This window comes from Salvelinus sp. IW2-2015, linkage group LG7 (assembly GCF_002910315.2).
Source record: "Salvelinus sp. IW2-2015 linkage group LG7, ASM291031v2, whole genome shotgun sequence".
Classification (NCBI taxonomy): domain Eukaryota; kingdom Metazoa; phylum Chordata; class Actinopteri; order Salmoniformes; family Salmonidae; genus Salvelinus; species Salvelinus sp. IW2-2015.
This window is the reverse complement of record NC_036847.1, coordinates 26,439,791-26,462,945: the sequence shown is the minus strand read 5'-3', so window position 1 is coordinate 26,462,945 and position 23,155 is coordinate 26,439,791. Positions and strand designations below refer to the sequence as shown.

Here is a 23,155-nt window from a genome sequence, read left to right as displayed (position 1 = left end):
CAATAAAATACAACTCTAAAATGTGCAATTTGTCACACAACACAATGCCAAAGATGTCTCAAGTTTTGAGGGAACGTGCAATTGGCATGCTGACTGCAGGAATGTCCACCAGAGCTGTTGCCAGATAATTGAATGCTCATTTCTCTTCCATAAGCTGCCTCCAACGTCGTTTTAGAGAATTTGGCAGTACGTCCAACCGGCCTCACAACCGCAGACCACGTGTAACCATGCCAGCCCAGGACCTCCACATCCGTCTTCTTCACCTGCGGGATCGTCTGAGTCCAGCGACCCTGGCAGCCGATGAAACTGGGTTTGCTCATCCAAAGAATTTATGCAAAAACTGTCAGAAACCGTCTCAGGGAAGCTCATCTGCGTGCTCATCGTCCTCACCAGAGTCTTGACCTGACTGCAGTATCGTAACCGACTTCAGTGGGCAAATGCTCGCATTCGATGGCCGCTGGCACCCTGGAGAAGTGTGCTTTTCATGGATGAATCCCGGTTTCAACTGTACCGGTCAGATGGCAGATTGCGAGCGTGTATGGTGTCGTGTGGGTGAATGGTTAGCTGATGTCATCGTTGTGAACAGAGTGCCCCATGGTGGCGGTGGGGTTATGGTATGGGCAGACATAAGCTACGGACAACGAACACAAACACACACAGATACTGTGACGAGATCCTGAGGCCCATTGTCGTGCCATTCATCCTCCGCCGTCACCTCATATTTCAGCATGATAATGCACGGCCCCATGTCGAAAGGATCTGTACACAATTCCTGGAAGCTGAAAATGTCCCAGTTCTTCCATGGCCTGCATACTCACCAGACATGTCACCCATTGAGCATGTTTGGGATGCTCTGAATTGACGTGTACGACAGCGTGTTCCAGTTCCTGCCAATATCCAGAAACTTCACACGGCCATATTGAAGAGGAGTGGGACAACATTCCACAGGCCACAATCAACAGCCTGATCAACTCTATGTGAAGGAGATGTGTCGCACTGCATGAGGCAAATGGTGGTCATACCAGATACTGACTGGTTTCCTGATCCACGCCCCTACCTTTTAAAAAAGTTATATGTGACCAACAGATGCATATCTGTATTCTCAGTCAAGTGAAATCCATAGATTAGGGCCAAATGAATTAATTTCAACATGAACTGTAACTCTGTAAAATATTTGGAGTTTTTGCGTTTATATTTTTGTTCAATGTATATAAAACGTTATATTTAGAAGTAGTATAAAGGTGAGTGGACATTCTCCTTTCTCTTTATATTGGATCTTTGTCCAGCTACTGTGAGAGGTTTGTATGTGCATAACACACTCCAATTATGGTGGTGCCTGCCAACAAGTTGTTGTTTTGTTTAGAATTTGATTCGAATTATTCACTCTCTTTTTAGGCCTTATTAATAATACATTTAATCTTGCTAATAATGTATTTTATCTTGCTTATTGACAACATTTGGCATGTCCATGCTCAGCCATAATGCAATTTACAGTAGGCCTAACCCCTATATTAATTTTTGTATTTTTTTATTAAACTAGGCAAGTCAGTTAAGAACAAATTCTTATTTACAATGACGGCCTACCAGGGAATAGTGGGTTAATGGCCTTGTTCAGGGGCAGATTTTTTACATTGTCAGCTTAGCAAAGATTTTGGACTCAGAAGCTTCTAAAGCCATGACATAATTTTCTGGAATTTTCCAAGCTGTTTAAAGGCACAGTCAACTTAGTGTATGTAAACTTCTGAACCACTGGAATTGTGATACAGTGAATTATAAGTGAAATAATCTGTCTGTAAACAATTGTTGGAAAAATTACTTGTGTCATGCACAAAGTAGATGTCCTAACCGACTTGGTCAAACTATAGTTTGTTAACAAGAAATTTGGGGAGTGGTTGAAAAACGAGTTTTAATGACTCCAACCTAAGTGTATGTAAACTTCCGACAACTGTATATGCTCTTTGAAAATGTGTCGAAAAACAATATCTTGAAATGAATGTCTCTGTCAGCAACTGTCAATTACTGTCTCTCAAGTGGTGTAGATATACAGGACTCACACATTTCCCATTCAACTCTTCCACCAGGATAAGAGGAAGCACTACAGTATGATGCGTTCCAATGACTCAGCCAGCTCTGTGTTCTACCACTCCCAAGAGGAGGACACAGGGACGACTACGGGCTTCTCTGACTGTCAGGGAACCCACAGGGACATACACTTCAGCCCTATGTTTGACTCCTACCAAGACTCCATGTCAGAGAGCAGCCCTGGCCCCACAAAGCATAATGCCATGGGTAAGAATCCAGAGGTTTAATCATCTCTGCATTTCCACTGGTTTAAATGTCATCCAATGCGCACAGTAACGATCACTTAGTCAGACATCAAATCAAATCACATTTTATTGGTCACATACACATGGTTAGCAGATATTAATGCAAGTGTATAGAAATGCTTGTGCTTCTAGTTCCGACAGTGAAGTAATATCTAACAAGTAATCTAAATTCACAATGACTACCTTATACACACAAATGTAAAGGAATGAATAAGAATATGTACATGTAAATATATGGATGAGCGATGTCAGTGCGACATAGGCAGATGCAGTAGATGGTATTGAATACAGTATATACATATGAGATGAGTAATGTAGGATATTTATACATTATTAAAGTGGTGTTATTTAAAGTGACTAGTGATACCTTTATTAAATCCATGTATTAAATTCATTAAAGTGGCAAGAAATTTGAGTCTGTATGTTTGCAGCAGCCACTCTATGTTAGTGATGGCTGTTTAACAGTCTGAAGGCCTTGACATAGAAGCTGTTTTTCAGTCTCTCGGTTCCAGCTTTGATGCACCTGTACTGACCTCGCCTTCTGGATGATAGCGGGCTGAATAGGCAGTGGCTCGGGTGGTTGTTGTCCTTGATGATATTTTTGGCCTTCCTGTGACATCAGGTGCTGTAGGTGTCCTGGAGGGCAGGTAGTTTGCCCCCGGTGATGCGTTGTGCAGACCGCACTACCCTCTGGAGAGCCTTGCAGTTGTGGGCGGAGCAGTTGCCGTAACAGGCGGTGATACAGCCCGACAGGATGCTCTCGATTGTGCATCTGTAAAATTTGGGGAGTACAGGAGAGGGCTGAGAATGCACCCTAGTGGGGCCCCAGTGTTGAGGATCAGCTCGGTTGAGATGTTGTTTCCTACCCTCACGACCTGGGGGTGGCCCGTCAGAAAGTCCAGGACCCAGTTGCACAGGGCGGGGTCGAGACCCAGGGTCTCGAGCTTAATGACGAGTTTGGAGGGTACTATTGTGTTAAATGCTGAGCTGTAGTCAATGAACAGCATTCTTACATAGGTATTCCTCTTGTCCAGATGGGATAGGGCAGTGTGCAGTGTGATGGCGATTGTGTCATCTGTGGACCTATTGGGGCGGTAAGCAAATTGGAGCGGGTCTAGGGTATCAGGTAGGGGGGAGGTGATATGATCCTTGACTAGTCTCTCAAAGCACTTCATGATGACAGAAGTGAGTGCTACGGTGTCGATAGTCATTTAGTTCAGTTACCTTAGCTTTCTTGGGAACAGGAACAATAGCGGCAATCTTGAATCATGTGGGCACAGCAGACTGGGATAGGGATTGATTGAATATGTTCGTAAACACACCAGGCAGCTGGTCTGCGCATGCTCTGAGGACACGGCTAGGGATGCCGTCTGGGCCGGCAGCCTTGCGAGGGTTAACTTCTCTGATCTACGGATCCCGGATACGGGTTTGAATTCGACAACATACGGTGATCGCCACAAATAGTCATACTAAACATTCCTGAAAATACATATGTCTCACATGCTTCAAAAGCCTAGAATCTTGCTAATCCAACTGCGTTGTCAGATTTAAAAAAGGATTTACTGCGAAAGAATACGATGCGATTATCTGAGCACAGAGCTCCATACCAAAMTACTWTTTCAACCAGCACWGSCGTAACARAATCACAGATTGCARTGAAATAAATSGTTTACCTTTGAAGATCTTGCTCTGTTTGCAATCCCAAGGCTCATTGTTACACAATGAATGGTCTTTTGTTCGGTTAAATCCATTTTTATAGCCTAACACGAAACATTTTGTGAACGCTTATCTCGTTGAATTTCGTGTCATTCAATTTTCGACGAAACATTCAAAGTAAATACACAGACTAAACCTGACTTTATCCAGTCATGTTGAGTTTCCTTGCACTTGATGGGTCATTTCGCGGGACGTATTGACCCGAAAAAAACGATTGGAAGACAAGAAGTAACGACCTCATTGTGCACCAATTATATGACCGCTGTTTCGTTGATTGACTGTATTTTAACCCAATGACCACTGATCGTCTTGAAATCTAGCTGGGTAGATAGCCAATGAGCAGAGGTAAACGGCAATATCTAATGGTTCTTGTTGGAAGACCAACCCATATAGTGAACTCCGGAGTAACGAAGGTCTTTCGCCATTGCATTTTAGTACTGGAAGGAGCCAAGCTTATTACGCACAGCAGTATTTCGGTAACTTGCATCTTCAGCTGTTTATTTATCCAACATCATGGCGAATAAGTCAGGGAAAGCTAAATCTAAGACTAGATATACGAATGTAGACAAAATTATAGAGGAAATTGATCGTGAAAGTGAGACAGATCTGCTTTTTATAAGAGGACTCCATTAGCGACCATAGCCATAGCTATGATTCTGAAACGGAGGCATGTTTTTTGAACGGAGAGGACATTGTTTTGGACTGGTAAGTTCTTCTCATGCTAATGCCGTTGTTTGAAATTAATAATATAAAATATTATTTGTGATTGTTTTTACATTTTATTTGCAATATATAAAAATGTAATGAAATGTGTAAAGTACACGTTGGCTATTCATTGTCAGTGAGGGTATGTTTGTATGTATGTGAACGACCCATAGCCTATGTTTGTGTGTGTATATATATATAGGTTTCTTCCTAGGTTTTGGCCTTTCTAGGGAGTTTTTCCTAGCCACCGTGCTTCTACACTGCATTGCTTGCTGTTTGGGTTTTTTGGCTGGGTTTCTGTACAGCACTTTGAGATATTAGCTGATGTACGAAGGGCTATATAAATAGATTTGATTTGATAGATGACTGAGGGTCTTCCAAATATTGAAAGTGTGTATATAGGTACCCATGTTATTTTGTAAATGTATATATTTTTTTCCTTCATATTTGTTTTTCAAATCTTTCCCCTTTTTTCCCCATTTTTTCCCCTCAATTTTTTTGGGGGGTGTGTTAGAATACCATTTTGGTATTTTGTATATAGTTATTTGTTTCAAAATGTATACCTTCACCAATGTCTCGTGTTTGAGCCATTGAATTGCGACTCTACTTTGTCTCTATACTGACGCTTTGCTTGTTTGATTGCCTTGCGGAGGGAATAGCTACACTGTTTGTATTTGGTCATGTTTCCAGTCGTCTTGCCATGATTAAAAGCGGTGGTTTGCCCTTTCAGTTTTGCGCAATGCTGCCATCAATCCACGGTTTCTGGTTAGGAAAGGTTTTAATAGTCACACCAATACACTTGTTAATTACTCGCTCACCGAGTCAGCGTATACATCAATGTTGTTGTCTGAGGCTACCCGGAACATATCCCAGTCCACACGTGATCGAAGCAATCTTTAAGCGTGGAATCCGATTGGTTAGACCAGCGTTGGTAGACCTGAGCACGGGCGTTTCCTGTTTTAGTTTCTGTCTATAGGCTGGGAGCAACAAAATGGAGTCATGGTCAGATTTGCCGAAGGGAGGCGGGGGAGGGCTTTGTATGCGTCGCGGAAGTTAGAGTAGCAATGGTCGAGAATGCTACCAGCCCGTGTCGCGCATTCGATATGCTGATAGAATTTAGGAAGCCTTGTTCTCAGATTAGCTTTGTTAAAATCCCCAGCTACAATAAACGCAACCTCAGGATGTATGGTTTACAGTTTACATAGAGTCCAGTGAAGTTCTTTCAGGGCCGTTGATGTATCTGCTATCACAGTCTGTGACTATAATCGAAGAGAATTCTCTTGGAAGATAATGTGGTCGGCATTTGATTGTAAGGAATTCTAGGTCAGGTGAACAAAAGGACTTAAGTTCCTGTATGTTGTTATGATCACACCATGAGTCGTTAATCACAAGGCATACACCCCCGCCCTTCTTCTTACCTGAGAGACATGATAACTCAGTCAGACATGATCACTCAGTCATGTTTATTTGTGCACAAAACTGATTGTAATCTTTTCACAAACCCATAGGTATGGACAGTAAAACGTCACCTAGAAGACATGGGTATAGCACCAACCAGATAGTGGACTACAACCCCAACATGAAGAAGACCTACACTCCCAGTGACCCCAGCTCTGTAGAGGGGAAGAACCCGCTGAGGAGAGCTAAGGTCCAGGAGCTGATTGGACAGACCAGCCCTGACTATGGAGCACAGTGGAAGACTGAATGCCAGGTGAGTGCAGAGTCTGTAATCTTGTTGCACTGGCAACAGATCTGGCTCTCGACTCTGGAGACTGGGGTTTGATCCCTGTGTCCACTGTTCCTACTGTGTCTCTCTCTTCTTCATCTATCTCCCACTCTACTTTTAATTTGAAGAACAATGACTATGAGGGGAATTTTTCTAGAAAATAAAAACATGTATAGAATACGTTAGAAACATGTCTTAATATAATCCACGGTTCAATCTTCAATTTATTGTTCATTCTTAACCACACAAAGCCATTTGAGAACACCACAGAATATGTAAGACATTGGAGCAAAAATAATATGCTTTCATAGGGAAAGTAAGAACCAGGTTGGTTTTTACAGGTTGATATTTCTGCATCAGGTGTTTTGGGTGCGCATGTACACGGATATTAAAATCTCAACTCTCTTTCGCTATGCCTGGCAGCAATACAACCCAGGCAGTCAATGTTGATATTACAGTGGCATTGGAGAACTACAAAAGGGCTGGGAGAAAGCTATCTGACCTTGGGATGAGTTGGAGTGTAATCAAGAATACAAAAGAAGAAGGTGCTCTCATCACTAATGAGGGCCACAATCATTTCACGATTGACAATATAGGGTCTGAAAGTTGCCCGAAGAATATGGGCATAATCAAGACAAGGCTCACCTGTCTCTCAATGGTACCTGTCCTTGTACAAATGATTTACTTGTCACGACTTCCACCGAAGTCGGCTCCTCTCCTTGTTCGGGCGGTCAACGTCACCGGCTTTCTAGACATCGCCGCTCCATTTTTCATGTATCCATTTGTTTTGTCTTGTTCCCTGCACAACTGGTTTTCATTCCCCAATCAATCTACATGTATTTATTCCTCTGGTCCCCATCATGTCTTTGTGTAAGATTGTTTGTGTTACGTGTGTATTGTTGACGCGCCAGACTGGCTTGTTTTTCCGTGTTATTTTTCACGAAGATGTTTATTGTTAAACATAATTCTTGTGACTGTTTTGCGCGTTTTGCACTTTTGCCTAAATAAAGTGTGCGCCTGTTCACAAATCTCTGCTCTCCTGCACCTGACTTCGCTACCAGTACGCACACATCTGACATTACTTGGGAATTGACATTGATCTGCAAACTGTGATAGTTACCAGTGATTTGGTACTGGGTGCTGAGATTATTGATCTGCTTATTAAAACAAACAGGTTTTATGGTACCAGTTAAAAGTTTGGACACACCTACTCATTCAAGGGATTTTCTTTATTTTTACTATTTTCTAAATTGTAGAATAATAGTGAAGACATTAAAACCATGAAATAACACATGGAATCATGTACAGTAGTAACCCAAAAAGTGTTAAACAAATCAAATATATTTGAGATTCTTCAAAGTAGCCACCCTTTGTCTTGATGACAGCTTTGCCCACTCTTGGCATTCTCTCAACCAGCTTCATGAGGAATGCTTTTCCAACAGTCTTGAAGGAGTTCCCACATACGCTGAACACTTGTTGGCTGCTTTTCCTTCACTTTGCGGGCCAACTCATCCCAAACTATCTAAATTGGGTTGAGGTTGGGTGATTGTGGAGGCCAGGTCATCTGATGCAACGCACCATCACTCTCCATCCTGGAGGTGTGTTTTGGGTCATTGTCCTGTTGAAAAACAAATTATAGTCCCACTAAGCGCAAACCAGATGGTGATGGCGCATCGCTGTAGAATGCTGTGGTAGCCATCCTGGTTAAGTGTGCCTTGAATTCTAAATAAATCACTGACTATGTCACCAGCAAAGCACCCCTACACCATCCCATCGAAATCGAAAATTTGGACTCATCAGACCAAAGGACAGATTTCCACTGGTCTAATGTCCATTGCTCATGTTTCTTGGCCCAAGCAAGTCTCTTCTTTTTATTGGTGTCCATAAGTAGTGGATTCTTTGCAGCAATTTCACCATAAAGGCCTGATTCACGCAGTCTCCTCTGAACAGCTGATGTTGAGATGTGTCTTACTTGAACTCTGTGAAGCATTTATTTGGGCTGCAATTTCTGAGTCTGGTAACTCTAATGAACTTATCCTCTGCAGCAGAGGTAACTATGGGTCTTCCTTTCCTGTGGCGGTCCTCATGAGAGCCAGTTTCATCATAGCGCTTGATGGTTTTTGTGACTGCACTTGAAGAAACTCTCAAAGTTCTTGACATTTTCCTGATTGACTGATCTTCATGTCTTAAAGTAATGATGTGATGGACTGTAATTTCTCTTTGCTTATTTGAGCTTTTCTTGCCATAATATGGACTTGGTCTTTTACCAAATAGGGCTATCTTCTGTATACCACCCCTACCTTGTCACAACTCAACTGATTGGCTCAAACACATTAAGAAGGAAAGAACTTCCACAAATTAACTTTTAACAAGGCACAATTGAAATGCATTCCAGGTGACCACCTCATGAAGCTGGTTGAGAGACTTACCAAGAGTGTGCAATGCTGTCAAGGCAAAGGGTGGCTACTTTGAATAATCTCAAATATAAAATATATTTTGAATTGTTTAACACTTTTTTGGTTACTACATGATTCCATATGTGTTATTTTATAGTTTAGATGTCTTCACTATTATTCTACAATGAAGAAAATAGTAAAAATAAAGAAAACCCCTTGAATGAGTAGGTGTGTCCAAACTTTTGACTGGTACTCTATGACAAAACATTTGATACAAATTGACATCGTCTCATTTAAATTGTGGTGCAAGCAATATCATAACAGATAATCAGAATGTATCTGGCGTTTTATGTCTAACCCCTGACAGCCACAGCTGGTGAGCCTGTGTGCGACATCTGCCACGGCCTTCAGGGGGTGCCCTACCAATGGGGCTTCTCATAGGCCCTCCCCCCAGCAGGAGGGGGCTCCCCAGGAGGCGGAGCCAGAGCAGGCCCACTCCCCCGGCTCCAAGCTGCAGGCCAGAGCCACCAGGAGCTGGGCTTATACAGAGCACGCCTTAGGAGGAGCCAGGAGCACTGTTGGGGAAGACGGCTCGTCCTCCACTGACCCCTCTGTCAGCAGCTTCGGAGACGCAGGTAGGTCCACAACCACAGCCCTCCCACTCACGCTAAAGATCGTGGTAGACACATACAGTCCCTCAAACCTTAATATTCTCTTCAAGTAAAGTAGTTTTAATGATGGGTATTAATGATGGCTAATTATCTGATAAGCACAGTAAATTAAATTCAGCCCATCACTGCATTTATGACTAGTAGTGACCTAATATATTCAACAACTGATATCCAGACAAACAGCCTAACTACTCCTTATTGTTGTGTTACCAGACTGTTACCCTAATCAGCTGTGTGAGATCGAAACCCCCCAGGAGCCTCCAGCAACCCCAGACCTGATCTTAGCCCCTCAGGACAGGGACGTGGGGAAGGGGTTCTGTAAGGCTGTGGTGTCTGGCCTGCTCTGTGGGAAGCCAGTCAAGTGGGAGGTGACCTTTGACATAGAGCCCTACCTGAAGGGCAGAGAGCGGGAAGAGAAGGTTCACGAGGAACTCTGGAATGAAACGTTCCATCACCTAGCTGGACGTTCCATCATTCAGGACTTTGAGCACATGGTAGATCAGGAGTGTGAGATTGAGCATGGTATGTAAGACATGCGTAATATCTCAATGCTCAGATGGTGTCTTTTGGAGTGATTGGTGTCTTTAGGAGTGATTGGTGTCTTTATCGTCTTGTTTTGGTAATAGTTTGCTGTATCAAATAGTGACAACCTTGTGGTAATGATGAGGATTTCAGGTGAGAAATCAGATTGCGGATTTCTCCAAATATTTTTTTTATGGAATTTATGTAAATCATGAGATGATGAAGTGACAACAACATGTGATTTCTCAGGTTCTGGCAGAAGATACCAGTTATATGCCATTCACACCAGCAAGGCCTGTAACATTCTCAGTAAATACACTGCCTTTGTGCCCGTTGATCTGGACACTAATGAATATCTACAGACCTATATCGACTACATCAACCCAGGTGAGACACTCCTGTTCATGGTATGCATACATGCCTTGTATGTATGTATGGCAGGGAGTTTTTATATATTTTTTGATCCATTGTCATGACACTTCTTCTGACCTTTATTAAAGATAACATAACTTTGTCCTTTAATAACCCTAACCCTAACCCTACAAAAGGGTAGAGTTCTAAGACCATAATAGCACTGTTGGTTAGGAAATAAATGATGTCTGTGTTGAAACCTGCTGTTGGGTGTTTCAGGTAAAGGTCTTAAAAAGGGCTCTCGCTCTGGGAACAGGAAGAACCGGGGTTACTCCATCGGACTGGGACGCTCCCAGTCTGGCTGCATGTCAGAGGAGGCTGAGGACGGACACCTGCCCACCAGTAAGATCTTCACCACACCACTTCACTACATACTAATCAACATTTGTATGTGAGAGGAAGAATGTTTGAAAATGTGTGACAACTCAAATAAAACTTTATTAGTCACATGGGCCAAATACTACAGGTGTAGACCTTACAGTGAAATGCTTACTTACGAGCCCCTAACCAACAATGCAGTTAAAAAAATAGGGATAAGAATAAGAAATAAAAGTAACAAGTAATTAAAGAGCAGCAGTAAAATAACAATAGCGAGACTATACACAGGGGGCTACCGGTACAGAGTCAATGTGCAGGACACCGGTTAGTTGAGGTAATATTACACATGTAGGTAGAGTTATTTAAGTGACTATGCATAGATGATAACAACAGAGATTAGCAGCGGGGTAAAGGGGGGGGGGGGACTGCAAATAGTCTGGGTAGCCATTTGATTTAGGTGTTCAGGAGTCTTATGGCTTGGGGGTAGAAGCTGTTTAGAAGCCTCTTGGACCTAGACTTGGCGCTCCGGTACCGCTTGCCGTGCGGTAGCAGAGAGAACAGTCTATGACTAGGGTGGCTGGAGTCTTTGACAATTTTTAGGGCCTTCCTCTGACACCGCCTGTATAGAGGTCCTGGATGGCAGAGCTTGTCCCCAGTGATGTACTGGGCCTTACGCACTACCCTCTGTAGTGCCTTGCGGTCAGAGGCCGAGCAGTTGCCATTCCAGACAGTGATGCAACCAGTCAGGATGCTCTCGATGGTGCAGGTGTAGAAACTTTTGACGATCTGAGGACCCATGCCAAATCTTTTCAGTCTCCTGAGGGGGAATAGGTTTTGTCGTGCCTTCTTCACCACTGTCTTGGTGTGCTTGGACCATGTTAGTTTGTTGGTGATGTGGACACCAATGAACTTAAAGCTCTCAACCTGCTCCACTTTCTGCCCCGTCGATGAGAATGGGGACTTGCTCGGTCCTCTTTTTCCTGTAGTCCACAATCATCTCCTTTGTCTTGAACACGTTGAGGGGGAGGTTGTTGTCCTGGCACCACACTGCCAGGTCTCTGACCTCCTCCCTATAGGCTGTCTCGTCGTTGTCGGTGATCAGGCCTACCTACCACTGTTGTGTCATCGGCAAACTTAATGATGGTGTTGAAGTTGTGCCTGGCCATGCAGTCATGAGGGAACAGTGAGTACAGGAGGGGACTGAGCACACACCCCTGAGTTGAGGATCAGCTTTGCGGATGTGTTGTTGCCTACCCTTACCACCTGGGGGAGGCCCGTCAGGAGGTCCAGGATCCAATTGCAGAGGGAGGTGTTTAGTCCCAGGGTCCTTAGCTTATTGATGAGCTTTGAGGGCACTATGGTGTTGAACACTGAGCTGTAGTCAATGAATAGCGTTCTCACATAGGTGCTCCTTTTGTCCAGGTGGGAAAGGGCAGTGTGGAGTGCAATAGAGATTGCACCATCTGTGGATCTGTTGGGGCGTTATGCAAATTTGAGTGGGTCTCGGGTTTCTGGGATAATGGTGTTGATGTGAGCCATGATCAGCCTTTCAAAGCACTTCATGGCTACAGACGTGAGTGCTACGGGTCGGTAGTATTTTAGGCAGGTTACCTTAGTGTTCTTGGGCACAGGCACTATGGTGGTCTGCTTAAAACATGTTGGTATTACAGACTTGGACAGGGACATGTTGAAAATGTCAGTGAAGACACTTGCCAGTTTGTCAGCACATGCTCGCAGTACACGTCCTGGTAATCCATCTGGCCCTGTGGCCTTGTGTTTAAAGGTCTTACTTACATCGGCTTCGGAGAGCGTGATCGCAGTCTTCCCGGAACAGCTGGTGCTCCCATGCATGTTTCAGTGTTATTTGCCTCGAAGCGAGCATAGAAGTAGTTTAGCTCGTCTGGTAGATTCATGTCACTGGGCAGCTCTCGGTTGTGCTTCCCTTTCTAGTCTGTAAGGGTTTGCAAGCCCTGCCACATCTGACAAGTGTCAGAGCCGGAGTAGTACGATTCAATCTTAGTCCTGTATTGACGCTTTGCCTGTATGACGGTTCGTTGGAGGGCATAGCGGGATTTCTTATAAGCTTCCGGGTTAGAGTCCCGCTCCTTGAAAGAGGCAGCTCTAGCCTTTAGCTCAGTGCGGATGTTGCCTGTTATCCATGGCTTCTGGTTGGGGTATGTACATACGGTCACTGTTGGGACGACGTCATCAATGCAGTTTTTGATGAAGTCAATGACTGATGTGGTGTACTGCTCAATGCCATTGGAGGAACATATTCCAGTCTGTGCTAGCAAAACAGTCCTGTAGCTTTACATCTGCTTCATCTGACCACTTTTTTATTGATCTAGTCACTGGTGCTTCCTGCTTTAATTTTTGCTTGTGAGCAGGAATCAGGAGGATAAAATTATGGTCAGATTTGCCAAATGGAGGACGAGGGAGAGCTTTGTATGTGTCTCTGTGTGTAGAGTAAAGGTTGTCCAGAGTTTTTTTCCTCTGGTTGCACATTTAACATGCTGATAGAAATTTGGTAATTTGGTAAAACGGATTTAAGTTTCCCTGCATTAAAGTCCCCGGCTACTAGGAGTGCTGCCTCTGGGTGAGCGTTTTCTTGTTTGCTTATGGTGGAATGCAGCTCATTCAATGCTCTCTTAGTGCCAACCTCTGACTGTGGTGGTATGTAAACAGCTACTAAAAATACAGATTAAAACTCTCTAGGTAGATAGTGTGGTCTACAGTTTATCATGAGATACTCTACCTCAGGCGAGCAATAGCTCGAGACTTCCTTAGATATCGTGCACTAGCTGTTATTTACAAAAATACATAGTCCGCCCTTGTCTTACCAGACGCCGCTGTTCTATCCTGCCGGTACAGCGTATAACCAGCCAGCTGTATGTTGATATTGTCTTTGTTCAGCCACGATTCCGTGAGCATAAGATATTACAGTTTTGAATGTCCCGTTGGTAGTTTAATTTTGCGCGTAGGTCATCGATTTTATTACCCCAAGATTGCACGTTTGCTAGCAGAATGGAAGGAAGTGAGGTTTTATTCGATCGCCTACGAATTCTCAGAAGGCAGCCCGCCCTCTGGCCCCTTTTTCTCCGCCTCCTCTTCACGCAAATCACAGGGATCTGGGCCTGTTCCCGAGAAAGCCGTGTATCGTTTACGTCGGGCTTGTCTGACTCTTTAAAGGAAAAAAAGGATTCTGCCAGTCCCTGGTGAGTAATCACAGTCCTGATGTCCAGAAGTTATTTTCGGTCATAAGAGACGGTTATGTACAAAATAAGTAAAATAATAAGTTGCAAAAAACGCAAATAAACCAACAAAAAAACACACAATCGGTTGGGGACGGGTAAAACCTCTGCCTTCTTCTCCGTCGCCATTTTAACAAGTGATAGTTTGAAGAGGTCATCCGCCTGCCAAACAGACTTATCTGACAGGTTTTAATATCCATATGCGTTGAATGTTTTACACATATAGTATACTGTTCATGTTGTCCACAGTGATACTTTTCAAATGGCATTGAGCTATCTTTTTGGTGGGTTTTAGGTTTGGAAGATGGGGCCTCTCCATGTAGCACCCCCTCATCATCTGCCTGGGAAAGATGCAGCTTTACAGATGGTGAGTTTTTATCTGTCCTGTTTTGCTTTCAAGGAAAATGACTGGATTCCAAATCGAGCAACTGAGAAAAGTGCATTTGTTTTCTTATGGTCTACATTGATAAGATGTAATCAACACACACACATACACAGCTGCTAGATTGTGTGTGTCCTCTGCTGTGGCTGCCAGGCCTCTATAGGTGTCTTTTATCTGTGATCTCTGTGGCAGTGTTGTGTGGAGTGGAGTCTTGAGCTCAGGGGAGAGAGAAAATAGCTAAATGGAAAACTAGCGTGCCCCGTCTCTCTCTCTCTCTCTCTCTCTCTCTCTCTCTCTCAGCCTCTCAGAGGAGCCCGTCGGTGACCTCAGACCAGAGGTCGGTGGAGAGCCTCTTCTCAGCCAAGTGGGTGATGGAGAGGGCCAGGCTGGAGACTGTCAGGGACAATAACATACTAACTGTACCGCTAGTGCTGTTTCATGGCCAACTGATAATAGAAAATGGGGACAGCGGAGGGGTTTTCAATTCACTGAGTTACATTGTTTTGTGTAATCGGCATGCATAATACACTTTTGCAGTTATAATGATTGTTTGTATGATGTGATGCTACTTAGCAGAGGCGGGACCAAGTCATTGTTTTACAAGTCACAAGTAAGTCTCAAGTCTTAGCACTCAAGTCCCAAGTCAAGTCCCAAGTCAAGACAGGCAAGTCCGGGTCAAGTATCAAGTCAAGACCGTCAAGTATCAAGTCAAGTCTCAAGTCCTAAACATTGAGTTTTGAGTCCTAAACAAGTCATAATGTGCTCTTCACCAAATGTAATACCATTTCATATTTTTAACAAGACTAATAGTTAGTATATTACATTTACGCAAATCATGAATGCTTTTAAAGATATCTATATATTTATTACTTTCCAAATAGACGTTATATTTCCATGTAAATACATGGGTAGCCATGAGAAAGTCCCCCCCCCCCAATAGTGATCGACTATCGAGGATCGCTATGGGGCGATGTAGGCTTGTACACAATCGCCCAACCTTAACACACACAGGTTACAGTAGGCTAACATATGTCAATGGCTTTAGGAACAGCAGTAACATCAGGCAGAATTTCGGCTACCAACTGCCTAGCCAGTTGTAGCTCAATCTTGAGTGCAATGATCACGTTCCCGCACTGACTGACTGTGTGGAGGCTCATTGATGTAACGTTAAGTTGCCTATATGCTACACTAGTAAAGTTATAAATTATATAGCTGTCGTCTATATTAGCCACGACTTACCATTCTCTGTGCAGCTTCAAATGACGAACAAAGTTGGAAATTGTTGCGCCTCCGTCTGTAATTTTCTTCCCGCATGTTTTGCAAGTTGCAATCCGTTTTTTGTTGATACAGCGTAGTCTTTATATCCGAAAATAATAATTTGCGGTATCATCTTTCCAAGGGCTCCATCTGAATTCACCCACCGACGTTCCTCTGCACTGCCACGCACAACTGTTTCTCAGCTGGTACACAATTTGATTGGCTGCTGTCCGATTCAATCTGTAATCCGTTAAATGAAGAGCTGCACGCTTTTTTTAATAGCATAATTTTTAATATTTGGGCTTGGGGAGGGTATCAAGTCAGGTCGAGTCAAAAGGCTCAAGTCCAAGTCAAGTCACGAGTCATTAGTGTCAAAGTCGAGTTGCAAGTCATCATATTTGTGACTCGAGTCCACACCTCTGCTACTTAGGGACCTACTAGATCTTATTTTCACTTCCTGTTACTATATAGTCAGCTCCAAAATTATTGGGACAGTGACACATCTTTGGTTGTTTTGGCTCTGTACTCCAGCACTTTGGATTTGAAATGATACAATGACTATGAGGTTAAAGTGCAGACTGTCAGTTTTAATTTGAAGGTATTTTCATCCATATCGGGTGAACCGTTTAGACATTACAGCACTTTTTGTACATACAGTAAAAATTCCCTGTCTTAGGTCAGAGAATGTTTTATTTCAGCTTTTATTTCTTTCATCATATTCCCAGTGGGTCACACGTTTACATACACTCAATTCGTATTTGGTAGCATTGCCTTTAAATTGTTTAACTTGGGTCAAGCGTTTCGGGTAGCCTTCCACAAGCTTCCCACAATAAATTGGGTACATTTTGGCCCATTCCTCCTGACAGAGCTGGAGTAACTGAGTCAGGTTTGTAGGCCTCCTTTCTCGCACACACCTTTTCAGTTCTGTCCACACATTTTCTATGGGATTGAGGTTAAGGCTTTGTGAGTGCCACTCCAATACCTTCACTTTGTTGTCCTTAAGCCATTTTGCCAAAACTTTGGAAGTATGTTTGGGGTCATTATCCATTTGGAAAACCCATTTGCGAACCAAGATTTATCTTCCTGACTGATATCCTGAGATGTTGCTTCAATAAATCCAGATAAGTTTGCTTCCTCATGATGCCATCTATTTTGTGATGTGCACCAGTCCCTCCTGCAGCAAAGCACCCCCACAACATGATGCTGCCACCCCCGTGCTTCATGGTTGGGATGGTGTTCTTCGGCTTGCAAGCATCCCCCTTTTTCCTCCAAACATAACGATGGTCATTATGGCCAAACAGTTCTATTTTTGTTTCATCAGACCAGAGGACATTTCTCCAAAAAGTATGATCTTTGGTCCCCATGTGCAGTTGCAAACCGTAGTCTGGTTTTTTATGGTGGTTTGGGAGCAGTGGCTTCTTCCTTGCTGAGCGGCCTTTCAGGTTATGTCGATATAGGACTCGTTTTACTGTGGATATAGATTATTTTGTACCTGTTTCCTCCAGCATCTTCACAAGGTCCTGTTGCGTTCTGGGATGGATTTGCACTTTCCGCACCAAAGTACGTTCATCTCTAGTAGACAGAACGCGTCTCCTTCCTGAGCGGTATGATGGCTGCGTGGTCCCATGGTGTTTATACTTGCGTACTATTGTTTGTACAGATGAATGTGGTACCTTCAGGCGTTTGGAAATTGCTCCCAAGGATGAAGCAGACTTGTGGAGGTCTACAATTGTTTTTTCTGAGGTATTGGCCGGTAGGGATATCCTTGTCTCATCGCGCTCCAGCGACTCCTGTGGCGGGCCGGGCGCAGTGCGCGCTAACCGAGGGGGGCGGGTGCACGGTGTTTCCTCGACACATTGGTGCGGCTGGCTTCCGGGTTGGAGGCGCGCTGTGTTAAGAATTTGTTCCAATACTTTTGGTCCCCTAAAATGGGGGGATTATGCACCCGTTATGAATGAAAATACCCTCAAATTAAATCTGACAGTCTGCACTTTAACCTCATAGTCACTGTATCATTTCAAATTCAAGGTGCTGGAGTACAGAGCCAAAACAACCAAAAATATGTCGCAGCACCAATACTTTTGGAGCTCACTGTATATTCTGGAGAGGGTACATGATAGGTTTAGTGACCACAGTTTATTGTTATTTATTATAACAGAGGGTTTTGTGATGCAATCTCCACAGCAGGAATAAAGTCATCCATATGATGTCTCTTATGTTAGAACAGCTATTAAAACATCTAAATCTCAATAAGTGACTGTTGAGCTACACAGAAATGTTAAATACTTTTATATAAAGAACGAACATGTTTAATATAGGTGCCATTGACTTGCATTGGATTTGCGCCACAATGATTGCGGATGATGTCACCCCTGCATGTACAGGGGAAAAAGGATGTGGCCCAGAATTGACCCCTGAGGGACATCATAGTGAATAGGTACTGGGGACAATACTGAACCACCCATGCTCACCGAGAAACGACTGGTTCAGGTCATAGATATGACCTGAACCAGTCGAGGGCAATGCTGGAGATTCCCACCCACCTCTCCAGCTGGTCAACAAGGATGTTACAGTATGATCAATAGTATCAAACTGAGATCCAAAATAACTAGAATATAGCTTTCACCGGCATCAGCAGCCAACAGAAGGTCATTACTGACTTTCAATAAATCATTTTCTGTGCTGTGAAGTGAGTGCAAGCCCAACTTACATTTTTCAAATAAGTTGTTCATACTCAAACAAGCCACCATTTGCTTGATAACAACTTTTTCAAAAATCTTGGATAAAAAAATACATTTAGAGAGAGGTCTATAATTACTCTGTGAGGAGGTAGAGCTTTAATAACAACACAGCTCAACAGAATTCTTTATACATCTCCTTTCTTCACCTCACCCCAATATCACCTTTATCTCTGAGGCACACATTACCACTCAGGTGCTTTTGTCCTCTAGACACCATTCATGCATTGCTCACTGTGAGGAAAAATGGCCCTTTTGCCACCCTTAAACAAAATGAAAACCACTTCACTGTGTGCCAGTGCCCTTGAGGTCCATTATATTCTTCAGGATGCTATTGAGTTCTATTGATGGAAAGATCTTAAAATTCGCATTGACCACTTATCCTGGAGCGTCCTTTTTTGTCTTGAAATAACAAACGGAAGAGGCATTTGGTGTTTATTGAGTTCAGTTGTTATTTTATTGAGCTATATGTATGTGTTGAAAATGGCAGGGTTATGGTAAGACCATAATAAGGGCTGTGTATGCTCCTTTACATCGCAGAGAAATTCCAATGTATGTACTTGTACTCACAAATGGTAATGAATGAAAGGTAAAGTTGAACTGGAGGTGTTGTATCCCTCTCCTCTACTCTACAGGCTGACTCTCAACCCGACGAGACTCCTGACCCGGGCTGCCAGGGGCTTCATGTTTCGCTCACACAGCAAAACCAGCGACTCTGTGGGGGAGAGTGAGAACGAGAACAAAGACTACATTCCTCTGGTGCGTTGCTGCATAGGTGCACCATTAGTTTTAGTTAAAAGGCTGTTCGCTGGATCTAAATACAACCAACTGCCCATATGTTCTACATGGTTTTTAAGAATGTTTACTGTAATTCACCAGTGACAAAAGGGCATGTTTTTGAAAATATAAATGTTAAATGATAAACTCAAATCAAATTGTATTTGTCACATACACATGGTTAGCAGATGTTAATGTGAGTATAGCGAAATGCTTGTGCTTCTAGTTCCGACCATGCAGTAATATTGTCACGGCCGTCGAATGAAGTAGACCAAAGCGCAGCGTGGTGAGCGTACATATTCCTTTTATTTAGGATGACGCCGACAAAAACAATAAACCATACAAAAACGACCGTGAAGCTTAAGGCTATAGTGCCACAAACAAAGACAACTTCCCACACTGAAAGGAGGGAAAAGGGCTACCTAAGTATGGTTCCCAATCAGAGACAACGATAGACAGCTGTCCCTGATTGAGAACCATACCCGGCCAAAACATAGAAATACAAAATCATAGAAAACAAAACATAGAATGCCCAAACCAAATAGAGACATAAAAAGGCTCTCTAAGGTCAGGCCGTGACAAATATCTAACAAGTAATCTAACCTAACAATTTCACAACAACTACCTTATACACACAAGTGTAAATGAATGAATAAGATTATGTACATAAAAATATATGAATGAGTGATGGCCGAACGGCATAGGCAAGATGCAGTAGATGGTATAGAGTACAGTATATACATATGAACATATGAGATGAGTAATGTAGGGTATGTAAACATTATATAAAGTGGCATTGTTTAAAGTGGCTAGTGATACATTTATTACATACATTTTTTCATTATTAAAGTGGTTAGAGTTGAGTCAGTATGCTGGCAGCAGCCACTCAATGTTAGTGATGGCTGTTTAACAGTCTGATGGTCTTGAGATAGAAGCTGTTTTTCAGTCTCTCGGTCCCAGCTTTGATGCACCTGTACTGACCTCGCCTTCTGGATGATAGCGGGGTGGGACAGGCAGTGGCTCGGGTGGTTGTTGTCCTTGATGATCTTTTTGGCCTTCCTGTGACATCGGGTGGTGTAGGTGTCCTGGAGGGCAGGTAGTTTGCCCCCGGTGATGTGTTGTGCAGACCGCACTACCCTCTGGAGAGCCTTGCAGTTGAGGGCGGTGCAGTTGCCGTACCAGGTGGTAATACAGCCAGACAGGATGCTCTCGATTGTGCATCTGTAAAAGTTTGTGAGGGTTTTAGGTGACAAGTCAAATTTCTTCAGCCTCCTGAGGTTGAAGAGGCACTGTTGCGCCTTCTTCACCACGCTGTCTGTGTGGGTGGACCATTTCAGTTTGTTCGTGATGTGTACGCCAAGGAACTTAAAACTTTCCACCTCCAATACTGTCCCGTCGATGTGGATAGGGCAGGGGTTCTTCAACTTGTTTAGCATGGGACCCAAATGAGGAATTCTGTGTTTTCCTGGGACCCAAGCTTACAAAAACATGCAACTATATGTAAATATCGGTACATTTCATTGCCCTTACGCCCATTAACACATAACTCACTACCCTCTGGAGAGCCTTACGGTTATGGGCGGAGCAGTTGCCGTACCAGGCAGTGATACAGCCCGACAGGATGCTCTCGATTGTGCATCTGAAAAGTTTGTGAGTGTCGAATTTCTTTGTCCGTGATGTGTACGCCGTGATGTGTACAGTACAGTTCCCGCTCAGCCCAGTCAAAACTGTTCGCTGCTCTGGCACCCCAATGGTGGAACAAACTCCCTCACGACGCCAGGTTCAGCGGAGTCAATCACCACCTTCCGGAGACACCTGAACCCCACCTCTTTAAGGAATACTAGGATAAAGTAATCCTCCTAACCCCACCCTCCCCCTTTAAAAGAGTTAGATGTACTATTGTAAAGTGGTTGTTCCACTGGATTTCATAAGGTGAATGCACCAATTTGTAAGTCGCTCTGGATAAGAGCGTCTGCTAAATGACTTAAATGTAAATGTAATGTGTAAGAACTTAAAAATGTCCACCTTCTCCACTACTGTCACGTCGATGTGGATAGGTTGCTGCTCCCTCTGCTGTTTCCGGAAGTCCACAATCATCTCCTTTGTTTTGAGTGTGAGGTTATTTTCCTGACACCACATTCCGAGGTCCCTCACCTCCTCCCTGTAGGCCGTCTCGTCTGGGCATACTTGAACTAGTCAGTAAAGATATAAAGGACTTGAAGACAAAAAAGCTGCAACAATGAGAGAAAATCTGGTACTTACTGGTATCAAAGAAAATGAGGGCGAAGATCTTAAGGTGTAGAGAATTAATTATTTCTGTAAGCACTACGATCCCAGGTGAGACTCGACAAAATCAAACTCAAACGTGTACACCGTTTGGGACAGAGAGGATAGAGATATGAGCGCCCAAATGTTGACAAATTTGCATTCTTTAAAGATAGAATATTAAAGATAAAATAACCGCTGGCATGAAAATAGGCATGAATGAGCAGTTCCCAAAGGAAATTGCAGAACGGTGCAAAGTTCTGTACCGACTCTTCAAGGTGAATAGATTAAAAGGGAAACGTGTAGCTCTCGTAGTCGATAAACTGTGTATTGATAACCAACTGTTCCAAGACACCAAGACTACTCATAGGCTATTCTAAATATTTCCCGGAGTCAAATAATGGAACGTCCAATACTAACCATGGTAGGGATTGTATTATTATTTTTTTTACAATAAATACAACAAACTGATAAAGAAATAAACTACAACAGACTATACCGTTCAATTTTTTTTATATAGCCCTTCTTACATCAGCTGATATATCAGCTGTACAGAAATCCAGCCTAAAACCCCAAACAGCAAGCAATGCAGGTGTAGAAGCACGGTGACTAGAAAAAACTCCCTAGAAAGGCCAAAACCTAGGAAGAAACCTAGAGAGGAACCAGGCTATGAGGGGGGCCCAGTCCTCATCTGGCTGTGCCAGGTGGAGATCATAACAGAACATGGCCAAGATGTTCAAATGTTCATAAATGACCAGCATGGTCAAATAATAATAATCACAGTAGTTRTCGAGGGTGCAGAGAGTCAGCACCTCAGGAGTAAATGTCAGTTGGCTTTTCATAGCCGATCATTAAGAGTATCTCTACCGCTCCTGCTGTCTCTAGAGAATTGAAAACAGCAGGTCTGGGACAGGTAGCACGTCCGGTGAACAGGTCAGGGTTCCATAGCCAGAAGAGAGATTTAGGTATGTACGAGCAGAACAAATCGGAAAAGATAGGTAGGAGCAAGCCCATGTAATGCTTTGTAGGTTAGCAGTAAAACCTTGATCAGCCTTGCCTTAACAGGAAGCCCAATTTTTTTGGTTCTAGTCAGGATTCTAGCAGCCGTATTTAGAAATAACTGAAGTTTATTTTGTACTTTATCCGGGTAGCCCTGAAGTAGAGCGTTGCAGTAGTCTAACCTAGAAGTAACAAAAGCATGGATACATTTTTCTGCATCATTTTTGGACAGAACCTTTCTGATTTTTGCAATGTTACGTAGATGGAAAAAAGCTGTCCTTGAAACAGTCTTGATATGTTCGTCAAAAGAGAGATCAGGGTCCAGAGTAACGCCAAGTTCCTTCACAGTTTTATTTGAGACGACTGTACAACCATCAAGATTAATTGTCAGATTCAACAGAAGATCTCTTTGTTTCTTGGGACCTAGAACAAGCATCTCTGTTTTGTCCGAGTTGAAAAGTAGAAAGTTTGCAGCCATCCACTTCCTTATGTCTGAAGACTTCTAGCGAGGGCAATTTTGGGGCTTCACCATGTTTCATTGAAATGTACAGCTGTGTGTCATCCGCATAGCAGTGAAAGTTAACATTATGTTTTTCGAATGACATCCCCAAGTGGTAAAATATATAGTGAAAAATAGTGGTCCTAAAACGGAACCTTGAGGAACACCGAAATGTACAGTTGATTGTCAGAGGAC

The 23,155-nt window shown here is 43.2% G+C and overlaps 1 protein-coding gene across 1 annotated transcript in view; it reads left to right on the top strand.

The window, feature by feature from the left end:
- Positions 1-23,155, top strand: part of LOC111966726 (von Willebrand factor A domain-containing protein 5B1-like) — a 68,302-nt gene that overhangs the window by 32,669 nt on the left and 12,478 nt on the right. Inside the window, exons 13-21 of the mRNA XM_023991610.2 lie at positions 2,082-2,289; positions 6,257-6,459; positions 9,238-9,505; positions 9,755-10,063; positions 10,313-10,450; positions 10,694-10,816; positions 14,339-14,410; positions 14,726-14,789; positions 19,056-19,179. Coding sequence (XP_023847378.1) covers positions 2,082-2,289; positions 6,257-6,459; positions 9,238-9,505; positions 9,755-10,063; positions 10,313-10,450; positions 10,694-10,816; positions 14,339-14,410; positions 14,726-14,789; positions 19,056-19,179 — 1,509 coding nt within the window. The remainder of the gene's footprint in view (positions 1-2,081; positions 2,290-6,256; positions 6,460-9,237; positions 9,506-9,754; positions 10,064-10,312; positions 10,451-10,693; positions 10,817-14,338; positions 14,411-14,725; positions 14,790-19,055; positions 19,180-23,155) is intronic.